General features: G+C 34.2%; 1 protein-coding gene across 1 annotated transcript; it reads right to left on the bottom strand.

The window, feature by feature from the left end:
• Positions 1-1,629: 1,629 nt before the first annotated feature.
• On the bottom strand, positions 1,630-21,061 carry ANXA1 (annexin A1). Its single transcript, XM_090274179.1, has 13 exons — positions 20,986-21,061; positions 14,632-14,710; positions 14,429-14,537; positions 13,626-13,720; positions 12,024-12,137; positions 11,522-11,612; positions 9,890-9,969; positions 9,640-9,696; positions 7,646-7,739; positions 6,656-6,751; positions 5,509-5,567; positions 2,875-2,997; positions 1,630-1,978 (listed from the first exon to the last, which is right to left on the bottom strand). The coding sequence occupies exons 2-13, from the start codon at positions 14,695-14,697 to the stop codon at positions 1,922-1,924; spliced, it is 1,041 nt and encodes a 346-aa protein (XP_090130305.1). The 5' UTR covers positions 14,698-14,710; positions 20,986-21,061; the 3' UTR covers positions 1,630-1,921.
• Between the last annotated feature and the right edge of the window lie 1,340 nt (positions 21,062-22,401).

Here is a 22,401-nt window from a genome sequence, read left to right as displayed (position 1 = left end):
TTCTTATTGTTAAATTTTGGGTGTTCTTTGTATATGCTGGATATTAGTCCTTTATTTAATATTTATCTTGCAGACTTTCTCCCAGTCTGTGGCTTGTTTTCTCATTCTCTTTACAGTATCTTTTACAGAGCAAACTTTTTGTTTGTTTGTTTTAATGAAGTCTAATAATTTTTCATAGAAAATGGAGAGCGATGTATTTTTATTTCCAAAAAATTTTCTTTATATCACTTATTACTATTCTCCTATTCAATTGTGTATCCATTTATTTATTCTAGTGTTTGAAATTTAGTCAGGAGTCTCTCAAGTAGTTTTGGATAAAAAAGTAGTTTAGCACCTTTGCAAATTATTATCGGATGAGGTTATAGCAAAAAATATGTATATATCTGGGACACCAAGCTGAAAGTTTTAATGATAGTTTTAATTAAGACAGTGGCCCCTAACCTTTTTGGCACCAGGGACCAGTTTTGTGGAAGACAATTATTTACACACTGATGCAGGGATGGGGCGGTTATGGTTTCAGGATGACTCACGCACATTGCATTTATTGTGCACTTTATTTCTATTATTATTACATTGTAATATATAATAAAATAATTATACAACTCACCACATGCTACGGTTAGCATGTGGGCTTACCAAAACTGTGACCAAGACAAGTGTGCAGGGCAGGAAAGAGGCGTGAACAGAAGTGATAAATAAAACAATGGGCGGGCCACATGTGGACTGAAGTAAGTGTCGAACTCTGACTTAAAGCTGCCACCAGATGCAGCTTAATTGTCACTTGCCACTCACTGATAGCTAAAAACAACAACAACAAAAGAGCCTTGACCTAAGCTTCACACTTTATACAAAGAATTAGTTGAAAATGGATTACAAGTTAAATGTAAAATTTTTAGGGGAAAGAAAAAAACAGGAGAAAATTTTCAGGACCTGCGGTTAGGTAAGGAGTCTGTAGATATGACACTAAAAGCACAATCAACAAAAGAAAGTATTGAAAACTTGGACCTCATTAAAATTTAATATATGGGCTCTGAGAAAGACTCTTTTAAGAGGATAAAAAGACATGCTACATACTGAGAGAAAACTTTGAAAACCACATATTTGACAAAGTACTAGTATCTAGAATATATAAATAATTATCAAAACTCAACAATAAAAAAATAATCTCAAAATACAAAATAGCAGCAATGACAAATGCTAGTAAAGTTGTGGAGAACCTAGATCACTTGTACACTTACTGTGAAAAAAGTAAAATGGTACAGCCACTCTGGAAAAGTTTGACGTTTTCTTAAAAAACTAAACATGCAACCATCATTTTTTTTAAGTGAAAAATTTTTATTGCTTTTGCCATTTTATCTTTATACTGATTCACAAAGTTTAGCAAAATGTCAAATTGTTACAATGCTAATGCAATAAACCCATTATTAGACAGAAACACTCTCAAAAATTTGTACCAAGATGATAGAATGGAAGGAATCTATTTTCTGTCTTTTCTTTAATTGAATATGTAATATTTATTTCACTAAATGATTGTAATTTAGAATTCGGGCTCCTGTCACCTGATATCAGATTAAACCACTGAATTAAAGAGAGAAGAAAATCAGAATAGAAGAACCAGTAACACACTAATTGTCCTGTAAAATCATTTTATTTTCTGTTACATACACATCTTTCTCAGGTAATGTTACCAGAACAACCTTTTATGGGGTTTTACAGTTTAGGTTACATATATTTTTTTTAAAACTTATCTCTACTATATAGAGTTGTGATATAAAAATGATTTCTAAGCTATAGTTTTCAGAAACTAGTTAGCTAGACTAATCCTGCTTTAAACTTTCCTATTTAAATCTATAATATGGCATAAAAAGACATCATTTAAAAAATCTCCTGATCAAAAATCTTGAGATCGTCAAAGGAATGTTTACTGTCCTCCACAGAGAGCCACTAGGATTTTTTCATAATCTCCTTTGGTTTCATCCTGTTGATTAAAAATAGAGATACTTAATGTTACCTGAAATCATAGTCAATATAAAGTTTTTTTTAATTATATAATCATTGTACTAGTAGACAAGAGTTGTAGAATATACATCACAGTACATCAAGTATCTAGGATTTTTAATAAGAATGATATTTATTTAATTAAATAATACAATTCATATGGCAGATAACTGATATTTGTTAATTGATTATTATAGAAAAGCAACACCTGTCAGGATTCAGATTGTAAATTTCTCTGAGTTGACTATGTTGTGTATTAGAGCTATTATTTTCCAAGAATAGGATATCACACAGAGTTGAGTAAATATAACACAACATCATTTCAGATCATTTTATCTGAATCACTCACCAGAGAAAGTTATAAGCTTGTGAGTTTCTCAGTAAATTTTAGTTATTTATTATAAGTAACAAATTGAATTTAAATAGTTGCCCATCTTTCAATAACTAAAACCCTGACTTGTCTTTATCTTTATTTGGTAACATTATAATAAGATCACATAAACATGCATGTTATACATTTACATATGACAAAATTGAGGAAATACTTAGAATAATAAGTTCCTAACCCACTGATCAATATTCATTGCAAAATAAATCATTATATCTCCCTACTAAAAATATTTCAGTTGCTAAATTTATGTATGCGAAACTAAATGTTTCTATGACTACTGAATAATTTGAGTACTTTTTCAGTACAGAACTCACTAGTAGATTTTACTAGTGAAAGTTAAATTTACTTATAAACTACACATCTTAATATAACAAATTAATTTTACATATGAAATTGACAGATGTAGTAAGTCAGTCTTTCTCTTTAAAGAAGTTGCAAAAAGAATTATTATTTGTGGGTATAGAATTATGAAAATCACAACATACCAGGATGGCTTGGCAGAGAGAGATACCATACAGCTTCTGATAGCATGCTTTGATATCATTCATGTCGATTTCAGAACGGGAAACCATGATCCTGATCAATGTCTTATGACGTGTTCCCACACCCTGTCCAAAACAAATGAGGGTTAAATGTTTCTTATATTCAGAGCATACTCTTTCTTTTTCTTTTTAAGAATTTTATTGTTGTTCAATTATAGCTGTCTCAGTTGTTCCCCCATTGCTCTCCCCTGTCCCCATCCCTGCCTCACCTACAGTCAATCCATACCCTATTGTCCATGTCTATGGGTTCTTTATACTTATTCCTTGACTAGACCCTTCTCCTTCTTTCCCCCATTATGCCCTCTGGTGAATGTCAGTTTGTTCCTTATTTCCATGTCTCTGTTCTATTTTGTTCATTTGTTTGTTTTGTTCATTAGGTTCCACTCATAAGTGAGATCATATGGTATTTGTCTTTTGCCAACTGACTTATTTCACTTAGCTAATACTCTCCATTTCCATCCATGCTGTCATAAAGCGTAGGAGTTCCTTCTTTCTCTCTGCTACATAGTATTCCATTGTGTAAATGTACCACAGTTTTTTGGTCCACTCATTTACTGATGGGCACTTAGGCTGTTTCCAGCACTTGCTATTGTAAATAATGCTGCTACGAACATTGGGGTGCATAGGTTCTTTTGAACTGGTGTTTCAGGATTTTTAGGGCATATTCCCAGCAGTGGGATCAAACTCTTAATAAAGCAGGATATAGGTCTAAATGTGAAGATTGTTCACCCATAGTTTCTATAGATAAACTATTTCTATATGGAAAATACATACACAAACACAGATGCACATTACACAGGTGGTAATAAAAATGACAAGAACCCAATTGCTACATCGACAGTATTTTAAGAGCTTTTAAAACCTCCTAATTGGCTTTCCACCATCCAGTCTTTTCTTTCTCTAAATTATTCAATATTTACAAATAAATTGAAATGTCTAAATTGCAAATCTCACTCATCTATTTGAAATCCTTCAAGGATCTTCTTTTAGGACAAATACCAGTCATTTTATCTGGGTTTACAATGTCCTAATTCCACAATCTCTTCTTCTGCTATGCACCATCACTTTCCTTGTATTTATTATCTTGAAAGGGTAATGCTACCTCCTCCTCTGGACCAATCTTACTTTATTCCTCGATCTCTTCCACCCGTTCTCATCTGGTAAATTCCTGTTTACTCCCAGGTCTTAGTTTAGCTGAGAACAAGACTACATACACTAATGTCCGAAGTGTGGGATGCTGGACACTCTTATACTCTTCTACAATATAGGTATTCATCATTACCTGTCGAAGTAGCCTTCTAAATAATAGCAGATGTGGGTTAAGAGACTGTACTGCTTACTACATAACAGCACAATGCCTTTCATTTCATATAGACTCTTTCCTGTTAATTGAATGGTTATATATCTCTCTCTATAAACACTTCCTTATTTTAGAGTTGCTAAAGGGAAAAAAGACAACTTCATAACTTTCACAGAACAAGTATAGAGGTGGCATCCTATGTAATGTGATGAAAGCTAGAGAATAAAGTTCAGGTGACTAAAGTATATATCAATACATCTTAATAACACCTTCCACTTCACTAACCTTAGAACATTTTGAAAGCTCAGAATGGCATATTCATGCATGGCATGGAAGATAGAATAATAAAAAACAAATTAAACTGAGAAAGGGGGAGATTGTAAAACTCACAACCTTAGCAGACCTAAGTTACTAAAATCACACATTAAAAGAGAAATTATATCACCCTTCCTGTGCTAACTCAGGTTTTATGTAAATCATGATTAACCCACAAATTACCTATAAGCTCACCTTACCATCTTACGTATAAAGGAATATAACAAATCTAACCATTTTATTCTAATAAGGAAGTGTATTACCCTCTTGTATTGAATGAAACAGTGATTCTTTATAATGGGAAAATATTAGGTTGGCCAAAAAGTCCATTTTTTTTCCATAAAATAAAAGACACATTTTTTATTTTCACCAATAACTTCATTGATTTGGATATTTTGAGTATATCGACTGTCTCCTGTGAGGTAGAATGTCGATTGTTCTCAATGTCTCGATTTGGTCACTACCAACTTCAGCTGGTCTGCCTGACCTGGAGCATAATTCAGTGAGAAATCTCCAGCACCAAACTTCAAAAACCACTTTTGACATATTCAGTCAGTCACAGCACCTTTTCCATACACTGCACAAATCTCTTTTTGTGTTACATTTGCATTTTTACCTTTCTTGAAACACTAAAGCATAATATGCTGAAAATGTTGCTTATTTTCTTCCATCTTCAATATTAAAATGGCTACACAAAAATTCACCAATTTGGATAAATTTTTTTAATGTGCGCTGATATAACAGCTGTCACAGTACAATCTAACAAAATGGTTTTGAACAATGTTAAAGACAACTAAGTGCTACTAGAGTTATCTTACAGGGAAAAAAAAAAAAAAACCCAAATGAACCTTTTGGCCAACTCAATATTAAAATATGTGTGATTTTCAAACAATCTGAGGTTTTGTGTTCTCTCCACTAACAATAATCTTGCCCCTAAACAAATTGTGTAAGCAGAATCTTACCTTCATGGCCTGATGAAGCTTCTCAGCAAAGAACATTGGTTTGTTCGTGGCACACTTCACTGCAGGAGAGGCATATTTCAGTTGACATATTTACCACAAAGGAAGAAAGATGCTTATGAAAGAAATAGGAGATACAGAGTTTTGCTAGCAAGATCCTATTCCCACCCGTGTCTCACTCCCCTTCTCAGTATGGAATATTTGGCTTATAAGATGGTGGTTTTGAATATTCTTTCCCCTCACACCAACACCTGTCTCCTGTTATCTTAAATACAAACAACAGCAGCATCTGCAGTTCATGCTATCCTGAGTATGCTCTTCTTGGAAATAAGGAGATCAGTTGGCGTTAAAGGCCATATTGGTAAATAATATATTTTTCATGTTGCAGTAAGAAAAAACATTTTAAGTGGAATAGCACAGGCTATAAAAGGCAGCTGCCAAATAAAACACTAACAGGAGTGTCAATTAGCAAGTTTCTCAAGTTAGCTACTCAAAGTGTGGTCCATGGACCAAAAGAATTGGAATCAACTGGGAGCTTGTTAGAAATGCAGAATCCCAGGCCCCACACTAGACCTAGTAAAATCAGAATCTGCGTTTAACAAAAATTTCCAGGGGATTCACGTGCACATTAATGTTGAGAGGCACTGCTTTAAAACACAGTTTCCTAACCCGAACTGATCATCTGAATAACATAAGAGCTTTAATATCTTTTTCTTTTAAAGACATTGTCAGAAGCTACCAGAGAACTACTGAATCAAATTCTCTGGGCTTTCCTAAGATTATCCGGTTGGCAAATGACAGACCAGGATTTCAATCTATATCTAATTCCAAACCCCAGGTTCTTAATGACCATTCTGACTTTCCTCTGTGCTATGTCCAACCTGGTGTGGCACTTGGCGTAAGTAGGGGCTTAGAAAGTATTTCCCACCTGCCTATCTTTTTTAAAAAAGAGAATGATATCTGTTATTATTAAGGTAATTGTATACATATTATATTGCCATTATCTTCCATGTTGCCACTGGCTGAAGCATAGAGAAACTATATCTGAGTTGTTTTAATTTTTGTCCTGTTATATTTTATTTTTTAAATTATGGGACAGCAATGACGAAGCAATTTTCATATAGGAAATTCTCTTTCCAGGACTACATACCGATTGTTGTGAAGCATTTCTCGACATCACCTTTCATCTCCAGTTCCAGAACTTTGTTCATGTCATGCTGGCTGTACTTGGTGTACTTCTGAAACACTGAATATTACATTGAAATTAAGAGATGCAGATAGCATCCTATTCTTTAGCAAACTTCAGTAAAATCAGGGCAACTGACTCAAAGAATTCCTTGGGATGAATGAACTTCAGAACACATATTTTAAAGCTAATTACTCAACTAAGTATATTTTAGATACTACATTTTTTCCCCTAGGAATGTAACTCATGTGGCTATTTTGGTGCTCTTGTATATTTTGGGGAAATTTTTGTAAGTGTTGACATTTATTAGAAATGGCATGTGATTGACAATCATAACTTAACTTGCTGCATCAGAGCTAAGTGCCATAACAAATGGATCTACCCTCATATAAAATTCTGTGTAGTAAGTTTATCTAAATTTTAACATTAGAAATCAGTGTGCTAGTATAAGATAATGAACTTTATCTTATAATCATCAGGACTTTCCGTTTGCCATGACTTCCGGCCACCTCAGAGCTAAACCTTGTGCTCAAAAGCAAGAGCTCCTTTTGGTGTTTGTTTCTGGAGCATCTAAATACAGTTTTTCACTTAGTCCTGAGTTTTTTGTTTTCCTTCATTGTAATTTCATTTGTTCTGTTGTATGTGTATATTTTGTCATGTATGTTCCAAATATTTTGGGGGAACAGAAACAGTGAAAATAATATTCTAAATGCCAAAGTCACAAAAGGCCTTTCAAATATTATAAAATGATCATTATACAAGGTTGAATGAATGCACAGAGATCATCAAGGGGCCAGGAGCACGATACACTGTTCACTGGCGTAAGAGTGATGCTGTTGATCAAGATTGTTCTCTTTTCCTTTCTCTTATCTGTCCTCAAAAAAAAAAAAAAAAAAAAATTGCATCTTCTAATCTTCTATAAACAGATTCCAGGAAACGTTTTTTTCTTCTTACCTCGGCGAAGATGGGGATAGCTTCTGGTGGTAAGAATGGTGTTGAAGACGTTCACATCTGTCCCTTTTCTCCTTTCTCCTGCTTCATATAATGCCTGTCAAGAAACACAAAAATAAACACTTGGTTATCTGCTGACTTGATACCTGCACAAGAACATTAGATTTCTTCAAAGACTTTCTAGGCAGCTGCTCTGTACCCAAAAGGATCAGAGTAGACAATGCTATGACTGGAAGTTCCTTAAGGATAGGGACCTTATTTTGTTTGTCAAGTACCTTCCATAGTATCACTCAAGGTGCTTTGTAAACATTAGGGACTGAATATATCTTTGAAGAAGAAATGTTTGATGAGTTTAATTGCTTTAAGACTATATTCTATATTAAGACAACTCCAAGGACCTCTCTGATCTTCTTTTACTTTTTTTTTTTCCTACCTGACCTGAGGATAGTTTTTTTTTTTTTTTAATTTAAGTATTTGTTTGTTTATTTATTTATTTATTTTTAGAGAGGGGGAAGGAGAAAGAGAAGGAGAGAAACATCACTGTGTGGTTGCCTCTCACTTGCACCCACAACTGGGGACCTGACGTGCAACCTAGTCATGTGACCTGACTGGGAAACGAACCAGTGACACTTGGCTCGCAGGCCGATGCTCAGTCCACTGAGCCAGAGCAGCCAGGGCGGATATTCTTTTACTTCTAATTGTTCGAAGTAATTATCAGCAAATAGTATTAATAAAGCAATAATTCAACCATAACAAGGATCTTGGATTTTGATGTGAGAATTTTTAGATTTAAATTTTGACTCTGCAGCTTAATAATTCTGTAATCTTGGATAAATAATTTAACCTTATTAAAGTAGAGATTTTCCTCTTTTGTAATTGAAAAAGATAATCCCCACCTTATTGTCTCAAACTGCTCTGTTAACTTTGAAATCTTAATTACCATCATCCTCTTGAGCCACACTAATCCATGTAGCCGCCATAAATATACATCTCAGGGCCCTGAGAGTCTTAAAATGGAAAGCAAATTCAGAAATGTCACAAGCAAATAAGAATAAATTTTTTTATTATGGGGAATTATTCAAATATTAACTTTTTTGGATGCTTGCTCAATTTCTATTAAAATGGTCAAACTTCCAATGGACATAAGAAGTTATTTTAGACTTTTCAGGCAAACTGATCCAATATATATGTGTTTATTCAGCAAAAATTTAATGAATGTCTATTTTATGGCAAGATAATGTAGATAATGTACTGTTACAGGGAAGGGAGTGAAGGTGGAAAAATAAGCTTCTATTCTTACTGACTCACTGTGATGAATTTATAGAGAGAATGCTATTTCGAGAGGAAGGCATATGCAAATAAGTCTTTTTTTTTTTTTTTAACAGAAATTCCTGGCCTTAAAATGGCACAATTTTTCTAATGTTGCCAGTAGATCAGTGTATTAATAACCAGCAACTCACTGAACCTATATAAGAAATATACTTGAAAGTATATAAATGTCACAATAACTGTTTTATAAACTTGAAAGTATATAAATGTCACAATAATTGTTTTATAATTAAATATCTTTATAATATTTTTACAACACAAACTTCTATCTATAAACCATTCCAGTGTTCACTGTCAAAAGAATATTAGATGTACTTACTCTTTCTACTTAACAAAAAAAATATTTCCCTTTCTTATACCTGGTAAAATAAGTCATCAGAGTTTTCTCAACATAACAGTTCTTGGTGATTTGAATCAAATTCTCATTGGTCTCTTTTAATCCTCTCAACTTAATGAATAATGAGATCTACTGAAAACATCAAGACCACATTTTTTTTCTTGGACTGTTCAAGTACAGAATAGTGCACATCATTCAGAGAACAAACATTAGATGCCCTTGGCCTCTAGAAGCATCTTAGACTTGCTTTCATGTGGAGGTCATCCAATGGTAACCTCACCGAAGGCAGGACAGTGTGAGGTAGTGAGGTGACCCAAGGAAGATTGCTTACCCTGGCGTCTGAATCAGCCAGGTCCTCAGTTATGCCAAGCTCCTCAGCTCGGTCACCCTGAAAAAAAAAAAAAAAACCATGCTCCCGTTAAGTTGTTTTCTAGCATGTAACCACGTAATTGACTAATTTCTTTAAAATAGAATAAATAATATTATTTGAGGAAGAGTCAATTGCTCATTTCTAGAATGAGATGAAGTCAAAAATCTAACTCTTCATAAAAGAGGCGTTTCCTGAACAATCTGAGTTATACCTTAACAAGAGAAAGCAGAGCCTTCTGATAATCTCCAGAGGTGTCCGAGGTGATGTCTTTAGCCAGATCTCTCTTCAATTCTGAAAAATAAGAGAAGTATATTTTGCAGTAAATGAATGATAAATAATGGTGATAATTATAGTATCTGACATCTCTATAGGTATTGACTTAAAGTTTGCAATGCTAAATGTTCAATGACTTACAAAATGCATTTCAAAATATTTTCTTTTTAAAATAAAAATAGAGGTATTGAAACAAGTAAAACTTTGGATCATCAAATTTATATCCCCTAGGGCAGTAAAAGAAATTTAGATAATACTGTGAATAAAATCCTACAGTCATAGAACTTTTGCTAATATGAACAATATGAATAGCATAAGTATTAAATAATTAATTCTGAAATAAACGTGCCAGAATTTAAACAATGTGATGAATAAAAAACTTATTTAAGAGGATAAACCAGAGCTACTTGCTTAAACACAGATTATTTACTTACTTTAAAAATCATAAATATATGTAATATAGTTTAATTGTGTGTATATATACTCTATATATATAGATTTAAAATTTTTATTTATGTAAACATCTTAACTATGCAAAATAATGCTATGTTAGGAAAAAATTAACTGAATTTATAATTAACTAGAAGATGGGGCAAATTAATAAGCTATCATTGGACTATATCTTGGGTATAATGGGGAAAATGGATATTTACCTTTGTAAGCTATGTTTTATTGAACAAAAAACTACAAATAATTCTCCTCTTGATTATTATCACTCATAAACAGATCTAAGATAAATATTGGTAATGAGTTAAATACAGAAAATAAGGGTGATAGCTTCCTTATTCTGATTCTTTTATTAAATTGCTCTGAAAACAATGTGCAAGGGCTGTTGTATTCTCTGTGCTTGGGATGAAAATCAAGCAGGAAGAACCCCTGCGGTGCCACATATTGGCTTGGGAAACTAAAAAAGGAACATGGTAAAAGACCCAGCACTGCTCAGTACCCACTTGCAGCTCCTCTTTACAGTGTGGAGCATATCACTTAAATGAGATGTTTCACTGAATAGAGAAAATGAGCCATGGCTGGTCTTTCATCTCTGTGGATCCAACTAGAGATAAAGACTAAGTGAGTCATTTATGTTCATAATGGCAAATTTCATAATGTCAAAGTTTCCGTCACAGGATTATAAACACCTAGTGCTTTACCTTTTCAAGGACAAATGGAGAGGTGTTTTGTTTTGTTTTGTTGGAGATTTTATGTTTTGTTATCTTTTCAAAATAAAACACAACAGAATATTTCAATGAAATAAATCTTAGTATAATAGAAAATAGTTTTAGAAAATTCTTTTAATTCAATGTTTTGAATTTTCCATTACAATAATATATGGCCATTGGTCTTAGAGGGACATTTCTTATTAAAGTGCAAACTTGCCTCCTTTATCAGCACCCTAGCAACTTGAATACTATCCAGTAACAGTGTGTGATTACAGTGCCAAACACTGAAGAAATATTTTAATATGTAGAATTCCCAAAGCCCCCATAATTAAACCTACATTCAATTTTAAGAAGAGCATATCAGATTTCCTTTGTCAACTAAGGCACTCGGACTGTTGGACGTTAAAACTCACCTTCTCTATAGACTCTGTTAATTTCTCTGATTTCTCTGTTAGTTCTTGAGGCCAAAATTTCATTCAGAGTGTCTTCATCAGTTCCAAGACCCTGAGTTGAAAGAGAAGAAGAAATGTAGAAAAATACTCATTTGAGAGTGTCAACTAGTTTCTGTGTCCCAAAATTTGTTTTAATCTGGCATGTAGTAAATTTCCCATAATATTTGGTAATTACACTTAGCTCTATCTAGTATATTGCTCTGGGAACAAAATGGGTTTAAAGCCAATATTATGAACAAAGATATAAAAAGTGAGATATATAACTGATATAGTGACATGTTGAGGAAAGTGGAAATAACACAGCTATTAACACCAACATTCACTAATTAACTAATTTATGCATATTATTCCCATTAATTGACAAGTCCTATACTAGATGTTGTGGATACTATAGGCAACATAAGGTGACTTAACATACACATTCTTTTCAGAAAAATAGTTTTGCTTAAATCAGGTGATTTACCTTCATGGCAGCACGGAGTTCATCAGCATCAAACTGGGCTGGAGTTTTTAACAAAGCCAAAGCAACCTCCTCGAGGTGGCCCGTAAGGGCTTTCTTTAGAGCGTCTTCCAATGGCTACGAAAAAGAAATTAGAATGAGGGTTTATAATAAGTAACATGCTAGGTTACACAGTATTAGTTACCTGACCTTTAGGGAATCTTATTGCTGAATCCTAAACCCAACCGTCTTTAGAGCTGCTCTTTTTGCATACAAAAGGTACCAGTTAGTGTTATCTTAATCTTTTAGGGTAAATAGAATGGTATTCGACAGAATACATTGATAACTTCTTAAAGAACAGGGTTTTCAACCTTTTATAAGAAGAAACCACAAAACTGAAAGCATAGGGTTATGTATTAATAAAAACAGTAGTAAGAATACTTAAAAAATACATAATTTATTAACAATTTTTCTAAACTTTGAGGTTTGCACTGCTCAAATAGCACTCTAATCAGACACTGACATATGGTTTTTCCAATTGCATTCCTTAAAAACTAATACCCATATTTGGTATGAAAAAAATAAGGCTTACTTTTAAAGTAGTGTGGACAAAAGAGGGGCCACACACTAAATCTGACCAGCTCAGGGGAGGCCTGCCTGCATGGAGGGCCCTCCAAACTCAGAGGCAGAAAGTAAACATACAGGATTGTCTGAACATAAAAATTCCTAACTAAAAGCAGATCAGGGTAGGTAGTCAGGTCCTAGGCTTGTAGCTTCCTTGACAAAGGTCAGTCTTGACCTAGAGTGAGCCTGTATGATGTATTTTTGCAGCTGAGATAACATAACTTTGAAATGTCAGAGTGACCTGCTTTTTCATACTCCTCAGGGCACACCCTCCCAGCACAGAGCACTAGACCATAGAACCCCTAGTGTTATCTCGTTTCCCAGCATGACATCTCTATGTGCTGTAAATGTGAATTATTAACTATCCTGTACCCCACAATGATAAAGAAGTATGTATCTCTTCATTTTACTTTTTATCCAATCCTAGAGTTTTTCCTGTTTTGCTTTCTCCTGCCCCTTTACAAATGAATTTTACGTAACCCTCCTTATACCTCCTTGTTTGATTCTAATGTATAAAGTAAGCTGCAAAACTGTAGAGATATTGCTTCTTGGCAATTGTTGTTAGTTTGGCTCAAATGAACTCATAAAAATTCCCTACAGGTTTTGACATTTCTTATGTAGACTGTAGAATTATACGTATAAACTTTACATTTAGGCATTAAATCACTCAGTTTAAATTTTAGCAGAAGACACATTTCAATCAGAACATATTCTTTATTGCCAATAGTAATCTTGATGTTTGTCATGTTGAAATTGAAGACACCTTAGCAGTGAACTCCACATCTACAAAGAACTTAAACTAATAGGACCAATGTATGAAATCAGTAAATTTGCCAGAACTCATTTGATTGCAATCAAGTAGATAAATACTGCAATCCCAGTCTTAGTTGTAATAGGGAAACAGTGTCAGAAACTGAAAGAACTAAGTGACCATGATTCAGAATCCATGTTCAATACAAATGCAACTGAAATTAAATATCTAAATTTACCAGTCCAACCTACCTTTCCTTTTTCCTGGAGGTAAGCTGCTTTGATCTGTTGACGCTGTGCATTGTTTCTCTTAGTTAGAATGTCAATGATGCTTGCTTCATCCACACCTGGAAATAAAGGGTGGCTTGCATTTTATTTCATTTATTTCATTTATTGGTTGAAGAGAGAGAAAGGAAGAGAGAAAGAGAGAGAGAGAGATTCATTTTCGTTGTTCCGCTAACTTATGCATTCATTGGTTTCTTCTTCTATGTGCCCTGATTGGAGATCGAACCCACAACCTTGGTGTATCAGGATGATGCTCTAATCAACTGAGCTACCCAGCCAGGGCAGCAGCTTGCTGTTTAAAAATCAGTTTTGTTCTTCATCTATAACTGACATTAAATGACTCATTATCAAGGTGTTTCAAATGAAGTTCTTAACAAATCAAGAAATATGAATTACATAGATGCAACACTACATATCAAAGGAAAGAGCGCTTGAGATGACACTGTACTTATTTGAATGAACAAGGAAGAGGAAACTGTCTCTGGACCTCAGTGTTACAGTGTTTGATCTTAGCTCAAACCCTAAATGTGAGCAGAGGTGTTGGTTTCAGTGTTGAGTTTATGCCAGAAATACACTATGTAGCAGCACAGATTCTACAGATTCAACCAAAAAATTTAAGTGATAAGAAAGGATATATAGCTTTGATTGATAAAGAAGTCTTTTTATCTTCAAAACACAACAGACTTCTTCTACTGCACACGCATTTCAACAGCCAATCAAACAACCATTCTGAAACGTGCAGGAAGGGAGTTTGTGGAGGACATAATTACCTTTAACTGTTATTGCTTTATGCAAGGCAGCAACATCTGAGGAGGGGTTGAAGCTGGGATACGGGCTCACTGCTGACCCAGGACCACCTTTGGATCCTTTCACAGTTTTCTGTGGATGAGAGAGGGAAAAATTAATGTCCATTCCCTCCTATTAACTTCTCTTTTAATATTTAACTAAGTTATTTTATTATCACTTGACTTACGATGTATTCCTGCTCTTCATTTTCAATAAACCAGGCCTGCTTGAGGAATTCTGATACCATTGACATTTTAAAGAAGTTTCTAAAAAGGAAATAGATAGATGCTTTTACAATCCACAAATCCACCACACACATGCACCATTCCATTCCTTTACGTACACAAGACATAGAGTAGCTTGGACTTTACTCTCCAGTATATTACTCTTAAAAGCATAATAAAATACTAGATATAAGTTTTTAGAAAGGATGTTTACCCTTGAACAGAAACCTATAGCCTCCACTCAGAAATGTGGCTCTTTCTTGACATACTCAGTCCTAACTTTTAGGGATCAGATGACTACTGCAAACAAGCATGTAGGCTGAAGAGAGGAGCTAGTAATTCACTTCACTGTTCTAAATGTATAGGCCATTTACCATATTCCAAGCACTGGGGGTACAAAAAACATCAAAACATCATCCCTTGCCTTAGTGAACTTGAAGTTCATGTGTGCTCTTGTGGGAAAACACAAAAGCTAAGGAAGTTTTTTTGAGGAGGTGGTGGCCGCTCTGAGTCTCTCTTGAAAAGTTAAAGAAAACAAAACAAAGAGACTCTTGTCGTATTTGGAAAGCTGAAAGTTTACTGGAACAAGAAGTGTTGACAGAAGCTCCAACAAAGCTTAAATATATTCTTAACTAAAGCTTTGGGGGACCATTAATAGATTTTTTTAAAAGAAAGCAATATGATTCCATTTGTATGTCAAGAAGATTACACATCCTCTCTCACAGAGAATGGCCAAGAGATGGGCAACATGGAAGATTAGTGATATTTAGTAAGACCATTAGAGAATCTGTGTAGGACCTACAATATCCTGACCAAAAAGAACATAATATTTACTTTTATAAGGTAAAATAATCTGTGGCAATCTGCAGGAGTTGATTTAAACTTAAAATTGTATTCATAAAAAGATATTCAGGTGCTGTTTCTTCTCCCCCAAACAAGTCAGTATCTTTTTCCATTCCTTGGTACAAAGTTATTTCAGCACTTGGAATGCTTTCATTTCCTCCTGAGTTGTTCAAAATATCAGGCCTGCATGTTTTTCTACCCAACACAAAAAACTGGGAAGTGGATTATTTTATATTAGGTGCTTTGCTCTAATGCAAAGCATTAAGGTGAAATTACAACATGGCTGGCCTCTTTTGGTAAACTCTATGTTGAAGGAAATTCTTGAATTGCTACCATAGTTCTGCAGTGTTTTTATGTAATCAACCATGTATATTTTGGGAAACCTAAAAGTGTGCTATGCACAAAAGAAGCCACCAATGATCCTTTCTGTCTAGCGATGTGTTTTTAGCAGCCTATGCTCAAGGTCTATGCTGATATCTCTCCAGATCCTCTTGTTTATCCCTCTGGAGACTATCTCATGAATTCATGTGAGGGAGATTGCAAGGATAATCTAGCCCATTTTAAATTCCTGACGTAAAGCTAAATGACTCATGAGAAGTGAAGCCCGTAACCTGATTTCTTAACAGCATGTTCAGGCAAAGTATTTCAATCCACACCTGCTGAAAAATAACTGCGGTTCCAGGTAATGAGATTAAATACAGGAGGGAAATTCTATCCAAAGCAGACACTATCTCCACTTAATTATTATGCAGATTGCCCAAATTACTATTCTGTCATTGGTGAAAAGAACCAATATATTGTGCAGTTATTTAATTTCTTCCCACCCCAGCAATTAATAAATTTAAAGTTGTTTCCTAAGGTGAAGTCATGATGTACAATTTTGCACAAGGTTTTAATTCCCATTACAGACATAATCAGTTGCAATTGCCACTGGCGTGCAGAGAATTTAATTTTCCTATTGCTTAATTGGGACTTCCAAAATGTCTAGCAATTTTGGCAAAGTTTCAAGTATCTGAAATTTCCATTTTTATCATCTCATCCATGCCTTTCATAAAGCAGAATTCTCAAAATGGGTGATGTGATCACTCATGAATCCTCAAAAACAGTACTTTTCCAGTTATACAAATGTGTTCAAATATTTTCACTTCTTTCAATTAGAAAATAAAAACTTCAAAAAAGATAAACGATTAAGGATATTGTCAAATATAATTTCAAAAATGAGGCTCACAACTTCAAATGAATTTTATGAAAACTTCCCCGTACTTCACTCATTTTTGTCACTTCTAAAAAAAAAAGTGCTTACGTAAAGCATCACTTTCCTAAAAAACAAACTTGAGAAAGTCTAGGAAAAATGTTATCACTCTATTAACTATATAACACAAAATGAAAAAATAGAGGGATTGAATAATTTATTTGACATAACAGGGTCCCCAGAGGAGACAGCTTTATATCCTGAGTTCCTCCTAGTCTGGATGGCCTGGAAAAGAAACACAGCCTGAATAGAATGCATCTCAGGAAAGCAATTAGAGGAAAATGGAATCTCAACTAAGCCAAATTAGGTCCACTAGCTCTTAGCAAAGCTTAAAGAAACAAGAGTTTTTGCAAGATGTCAAAAACTGCTCTGAAGGAATTTTAGGAATTGTCAGGTACCCCTAATTAAAGTCAACTTCATGTTTTAACAGAAATTCATAGCAGTTGCAACACACCTCATACATTCCAAAGCAAAATATTTTGGCCAAAAACTATTGCCAAAACATTCTGTCTGTTAAAATATCTACCCTCTGCATGAAAACTAGCATTTTGTACTTGATAAAACCCATTCAATCATTTGAAGGTAACACTTGCTTAACTGTAAATAAATAATGCACGAATAAGTGTTTTATAGACTGCCACATATTTTACAAATGTCAGCTATTGCTGTTATTCAAAGAATGATCTGGTCCAGAAAATAGGCTTGTACAGTCAAAAAATAATTTAAATAACCTTATGAGTTCACAAAAGATTTCCTTTTTTTCTGTCTTTTTTTTGGGTTTCAATGTTTAGAACTTATACTAAGTATTAAGAATTTATGTCAGTAACTTACCTTGGCTCAATATATATTTAATCTGGCTGCTAATGAGTTCTGAAACCAAGTTTATCTCAATCCTTAACATTGTCTCATTTGAAGATGCAGTTGGCCATGTACACATAGGCTGACCGATGTGGATATTAACAATATTCCAGAGTTCTTCTGTCAATCCACTGCCTACAAATCTCATTTATCCATGGATAAATGTGTAGCTTTCTAGAGATTAGCATTTTTTGTATACTCAAGGGTCTTCAGAAAGCTCTCTTCATCTCATTGAGCAAGGAATTCAATAAGGTAAGTATGCACAAAAAGTATGTCCAAGGTATTAGAGACGGATCCATGGTCCATGTTTACTAAATGTAAGAAAAAGGTATTCCAGAAATGGTACTTTAGCAATAGCACCAACTGGACAATTTGAGAACACTAGGATTGTTGCATTAAAGTTAATTTACTGATTTTTTTAAAAAATTGCACTATGGTTGTATCTGTATTTTTTAATTGGTACAGGCAAAAGTATTTAGAGATATAAGGGGCATTGTATCTGCAGTATCCTCTCAAATGTTACAGCAAAAATAACTATATAGAGAGGGTAGAAGGAGGAAGGGGAAGAATTATAACACAGCAAATGTGGTGAAATGTTAATGGTTGGGGTATATGGGTGTAACGTATGTGGTAATTCTCTGCAATATTCTTGAAACTTTTCTGAAGGTTTGAAACTATTATAAAAGAAAAGTTTATTTTTTTAATCTCTATTTCCATCTCTGCTAACCTCAAGAAAGGCTACTTCCAGAATTAGTGACAGAGGAAGCAGAGTTTTGTGGCCTATCACATCTGCATGATGACACACTCAGGATCACAGTTCTACAGAGACAGCAACAGCGATTCCTCCTCACGTAGGACAATGTCATTACTGCAGTTTTCTACCTGAGAAAAGTGTCCTTTTCAGGCAGTTTTCTAGGTAACAGCCGTAAGCATCAATAAATTCAAACCTTCTGACTCCAAGATATTGTACATTCTTTTAAACTAGTGAGCAAAAAGAACAGTGACAAGATCAAAGTTATTCCTAATAAATCAAATGCATGAACAGCTAACCCACAGGGACAGTGGCAGGTTTCACCGCAGCCTGAGAGAGTTTATATTTCAATGCTTTGCCTTATGCACAGTTTTTTTTCCTCAAATATATATTTCACAAGACCTCTTCACACCTACCCGTGGGAGAGAAGTCAGTTAGACTGTACAATGGCATGGCTTGTGAAGAACCACTTTATGAAAAGTAGTCTCATAAATGTTTTGCTTCTAGGCATTTGGACAGGGTGTTCCCTTTGCCTGGAATGATGTTTTCTCCTCCACCCCTGCTGCCCTTTGTCTAAGCATTGCTTCTAAGTGAGGAGTCAGCACACACCTCATTACACCTTCAGAAAGCCTTCATTAGCTCAGCACTGAATCATCTGACCTTCTGGGCTCTCCCAAACATCCTGCCTTTAGCCTTACACCAGCCCCTACTATTCTGTATTATGGCTTTCTATTTATGTATCAACATTTACAGCAGCAGTCCATGAAGGCAATGCTGATCTACTATTCATCCTGTACATCCAAACCCTGGCAAAATGCCTGGTATTCAGTATGTTAATAAGCATTATTGAATGAGTAAATAGTGTATGAGTGCTAAGAAACAAATCTATGCTAATTTAATCAATGTTTCTACCTATAACTATAGGACATAAAAATTAGTCTTATTTCAATTCTTTTTAACTGATTGTATGACCTCAAGAAAACATTTATCTTCTCTAGGGGATCTTCATTTGTAGACATAAGAGTGTAGGAATAAGTAGTATTGAAAATGCATGTTAGCTCTGAAGTGCCTAACTTACATTTCACCTCAAGTGGATGAAAGTGGAGAAAATTAGCATCATGAAGATATAAATTGTACCTGTTCTGATCTTTCTGATAAAAATCTCTCCCATATTAAAAAAAGAGAACTCATTTAGTCCAAAAACAGCTTTTGACTTATGAGTGGAAAATAATAGGTCCATTACTTGTGCTCTGATTTTTAAAATAAGTCATAAGTTAATGGGTCTAGAGAGGATTATGAACAACCAGCTCAGCAAGCTAACATCATATACAGAAATCAGCCTTTGCAGATCTTCTGATTTAAAAAGTACTTAATAAGCATGAAGCTCTAGCGGACGATATTGACAACATCAGTCAAATGTTGGGTAGCTGCCAGCAGTGGTGACCGCCCAGGGCTAGGGTGGCATCAGACTGTGGGGGAAGAGGCCCTTTCAGAATTAGGAAACCAGCATTTCACCACATTTGAATCATTTTGCCATGTGTCTTGTCATCCAGCACCGAAATACATTCATGCAGACAGAGGGGAATATGACTTTTTCAAAGTTCATGCATAATTTCAGACATAAACAAAGCAAGAAAAAAACACACCTTTCCTAATTAGCTAGTATTCAAAAGTTGGTATCAGGGCATTTAATTTAACATTCAAAATAGGCTACGAGAAAAGATCTTGAAGGAACAGTTCTAATGAATATAGGGTTATGATTCAAAATCTTTTGCTTTTTTGCAAATATCCAACACCAGTAAAATCTCTACTTTAAATTTGCTTCGCACTTTTGTAAGGAGTGGAATGGCCATTAGCTCATTCAACAATCAAGATGCTTTTAAGTAGAATAACTTTTAGATGACTCATCTAGCATTCCCAAGGGATGACTATCTACCACCCTCTGAAGATGTTTCCTGTCCCATAGGTTTTCAGATCAGCACTTGAAAAGCCTGCCTGTGACACAGAGACTACAGGAAAAAGGAGGTGTCCACACCCTCTTTAAATGAAAAGATTAATAAGCAGAGTCTCTTATTTACATAGTGTGAGTAAAAATAACATTAATTTCCGAATGTTAATTACAAAAGGCATGGTACCTCTATGAGGTTTGAATCTTCTTAGTTTTCCTTACAAAAGAAAATGAATTATGTCAACCATGCTATTTGGAAACACTTCCCTGAAACCCACCCTGGCCTGGCTCCCTCCCAACATGCAGCCCCCTAGATCATGATTTCCATGTAACACACAGCTCCTTGAAACTCACAATTTGTAAGAGGAAAACACATTCTTTCCTTCTTTTCCATGGTAACTCACCAACAAACAGTACAACAAGCCAGTATTAAGCAAACTTAATATTTTTAAAATTGTATTTCTTAATTACATAAAGCAAAACACTACAATTTATGATTCCCAAACTATAAATATACAATGTAATTTTACAGAAAGATTTATCAAAACAGGTTTATCAAAACATAAACACTACTAGCGAAAAATCCTATGGAAGCAGTAATGTAACATCTTAATGGGAAGTTTTCAAAACAACCAAAACGAACAAAAAGGAAAACCAAGACCTACCTTTTTTACCACCTCTTCCAAAGAACTAAAGAGAGATTCTTCTCTGAAAGTTTCACACTAGAACTGAAGCCCTGGGCTTCTGATTTTATAGAATGTGAAAGGAGACCACACCCAGCAACCAGAAGTTAGTAATTGGCTCAGCCTTGTCCAAAAAAAAAAAAAAGTAAAAACAAAGTGAAACAAGTCTTGCAAAACTACTCATACATCGCTGACAGCCGGAAAGAAAAGGAAGGGGCAGATTTTCTTTTTTTCTTCTTCAGTTTGCACTGTGTTTTTTCCCCCTAGAAGGTGTATCCTGCAATGGATTTTTAAGTATACAGTACTATCTGTTCCAATCCTAATACCAATGATTGATGCTTTTTCTTTTAGTTAAATATGTCTGAAGTGAAAAATGTTTAAACTTCAAAACAAAACAACACAGAGCAAAAACTAAAATCATTTCAGTTTGAATCTCAGCTCCATCAATTATTACCATGTGACCTTGGGTACGTATTTAATTTTTCTGAATCTCTTTCTACTTTTGTAAGATGGGGATAATATTATCTAGGCTGCCTGGAAACTGAAATTCTTGTGGCAATTGAGAAATAATATATATTTATAAATTTCAATGTTAAGCAGTGCTAAATAATTTTCTATCTCTCTTTCACAAGCATTTTACATGCCCTTAAAATAAGACTTTTTGTGCTTGGATATAGGTTGTGATATAAATAAGATATGTAAAAGAAATATATAAATGAAGCTCTAAATTGACCCACAATGTTAAGCAAAGTAATTGCTAGAAATGTGATTATTATGACATTCAAAATAAGTATTGGCATTGTAGGAAGGCCTATTTACAGTAACTCATTTCTATAGAAACAATTTTATATCAACTTTGATAGAAATATATCCTTGACATTCTAGACTACTTAAACAATAAACTGGAATTATAAATTGAAAGAATCATGGACTAGCAACTATTACGGGAACAAGTACCATAAGAAATTTCCCACCTGATGCAAGGAAAGGAAATTTGTTCTAATAATCTCAATGGTGATTCATTTTTATTCTTCAGGAGATCTTATGAAATATTATATGATGTTTCCATTAAACTATGCACAAGTATGAACTCTCCCACAGCACTGTGTTTCAGTCTAGGCTCCATTTTAGTGGTTAGTTCTTTTGCCTCTTTTTCTCATAGATATCTCAGGTATTTATATATGTTAGGTTTAGAAAAATTAATGAAAATACTTTCTTAAGGTTGGAGTGTCAGTGTTTTAAATACCTTCTAAATTCTCAATGTTATTAACGTATCTTGAAGTAGGATGCTCATTTAATCTAAATATTTGAGAAAATGTCTTTATAGTTTTGTCATCTATTGTATGTGTTAAACTAGTTAATTAATTAATTAACTGATATTAAGTAATGAATTGATTG

Source organism: Furipterus horrens, unplaced genomic scaffold, assembly GCF_987537825.1.
Source record: "Furipterus horrens unplaced genomic scaffold, mFurHor1.1.pri manual_scaffold_4, whole genome shotgun sequence".
NCBI classification, from domain to species: Eukaryota; Metazoa; Chordata; class Mammalia; order Chiroptera; family Furipteridae; genus Furipterus; species Furipterus horrens.
The sequence above is the reverse complement of the archived record's forward strand: the minus strand, read 5'-3'. Positions and strand labels throughout refer to the sequence as shown.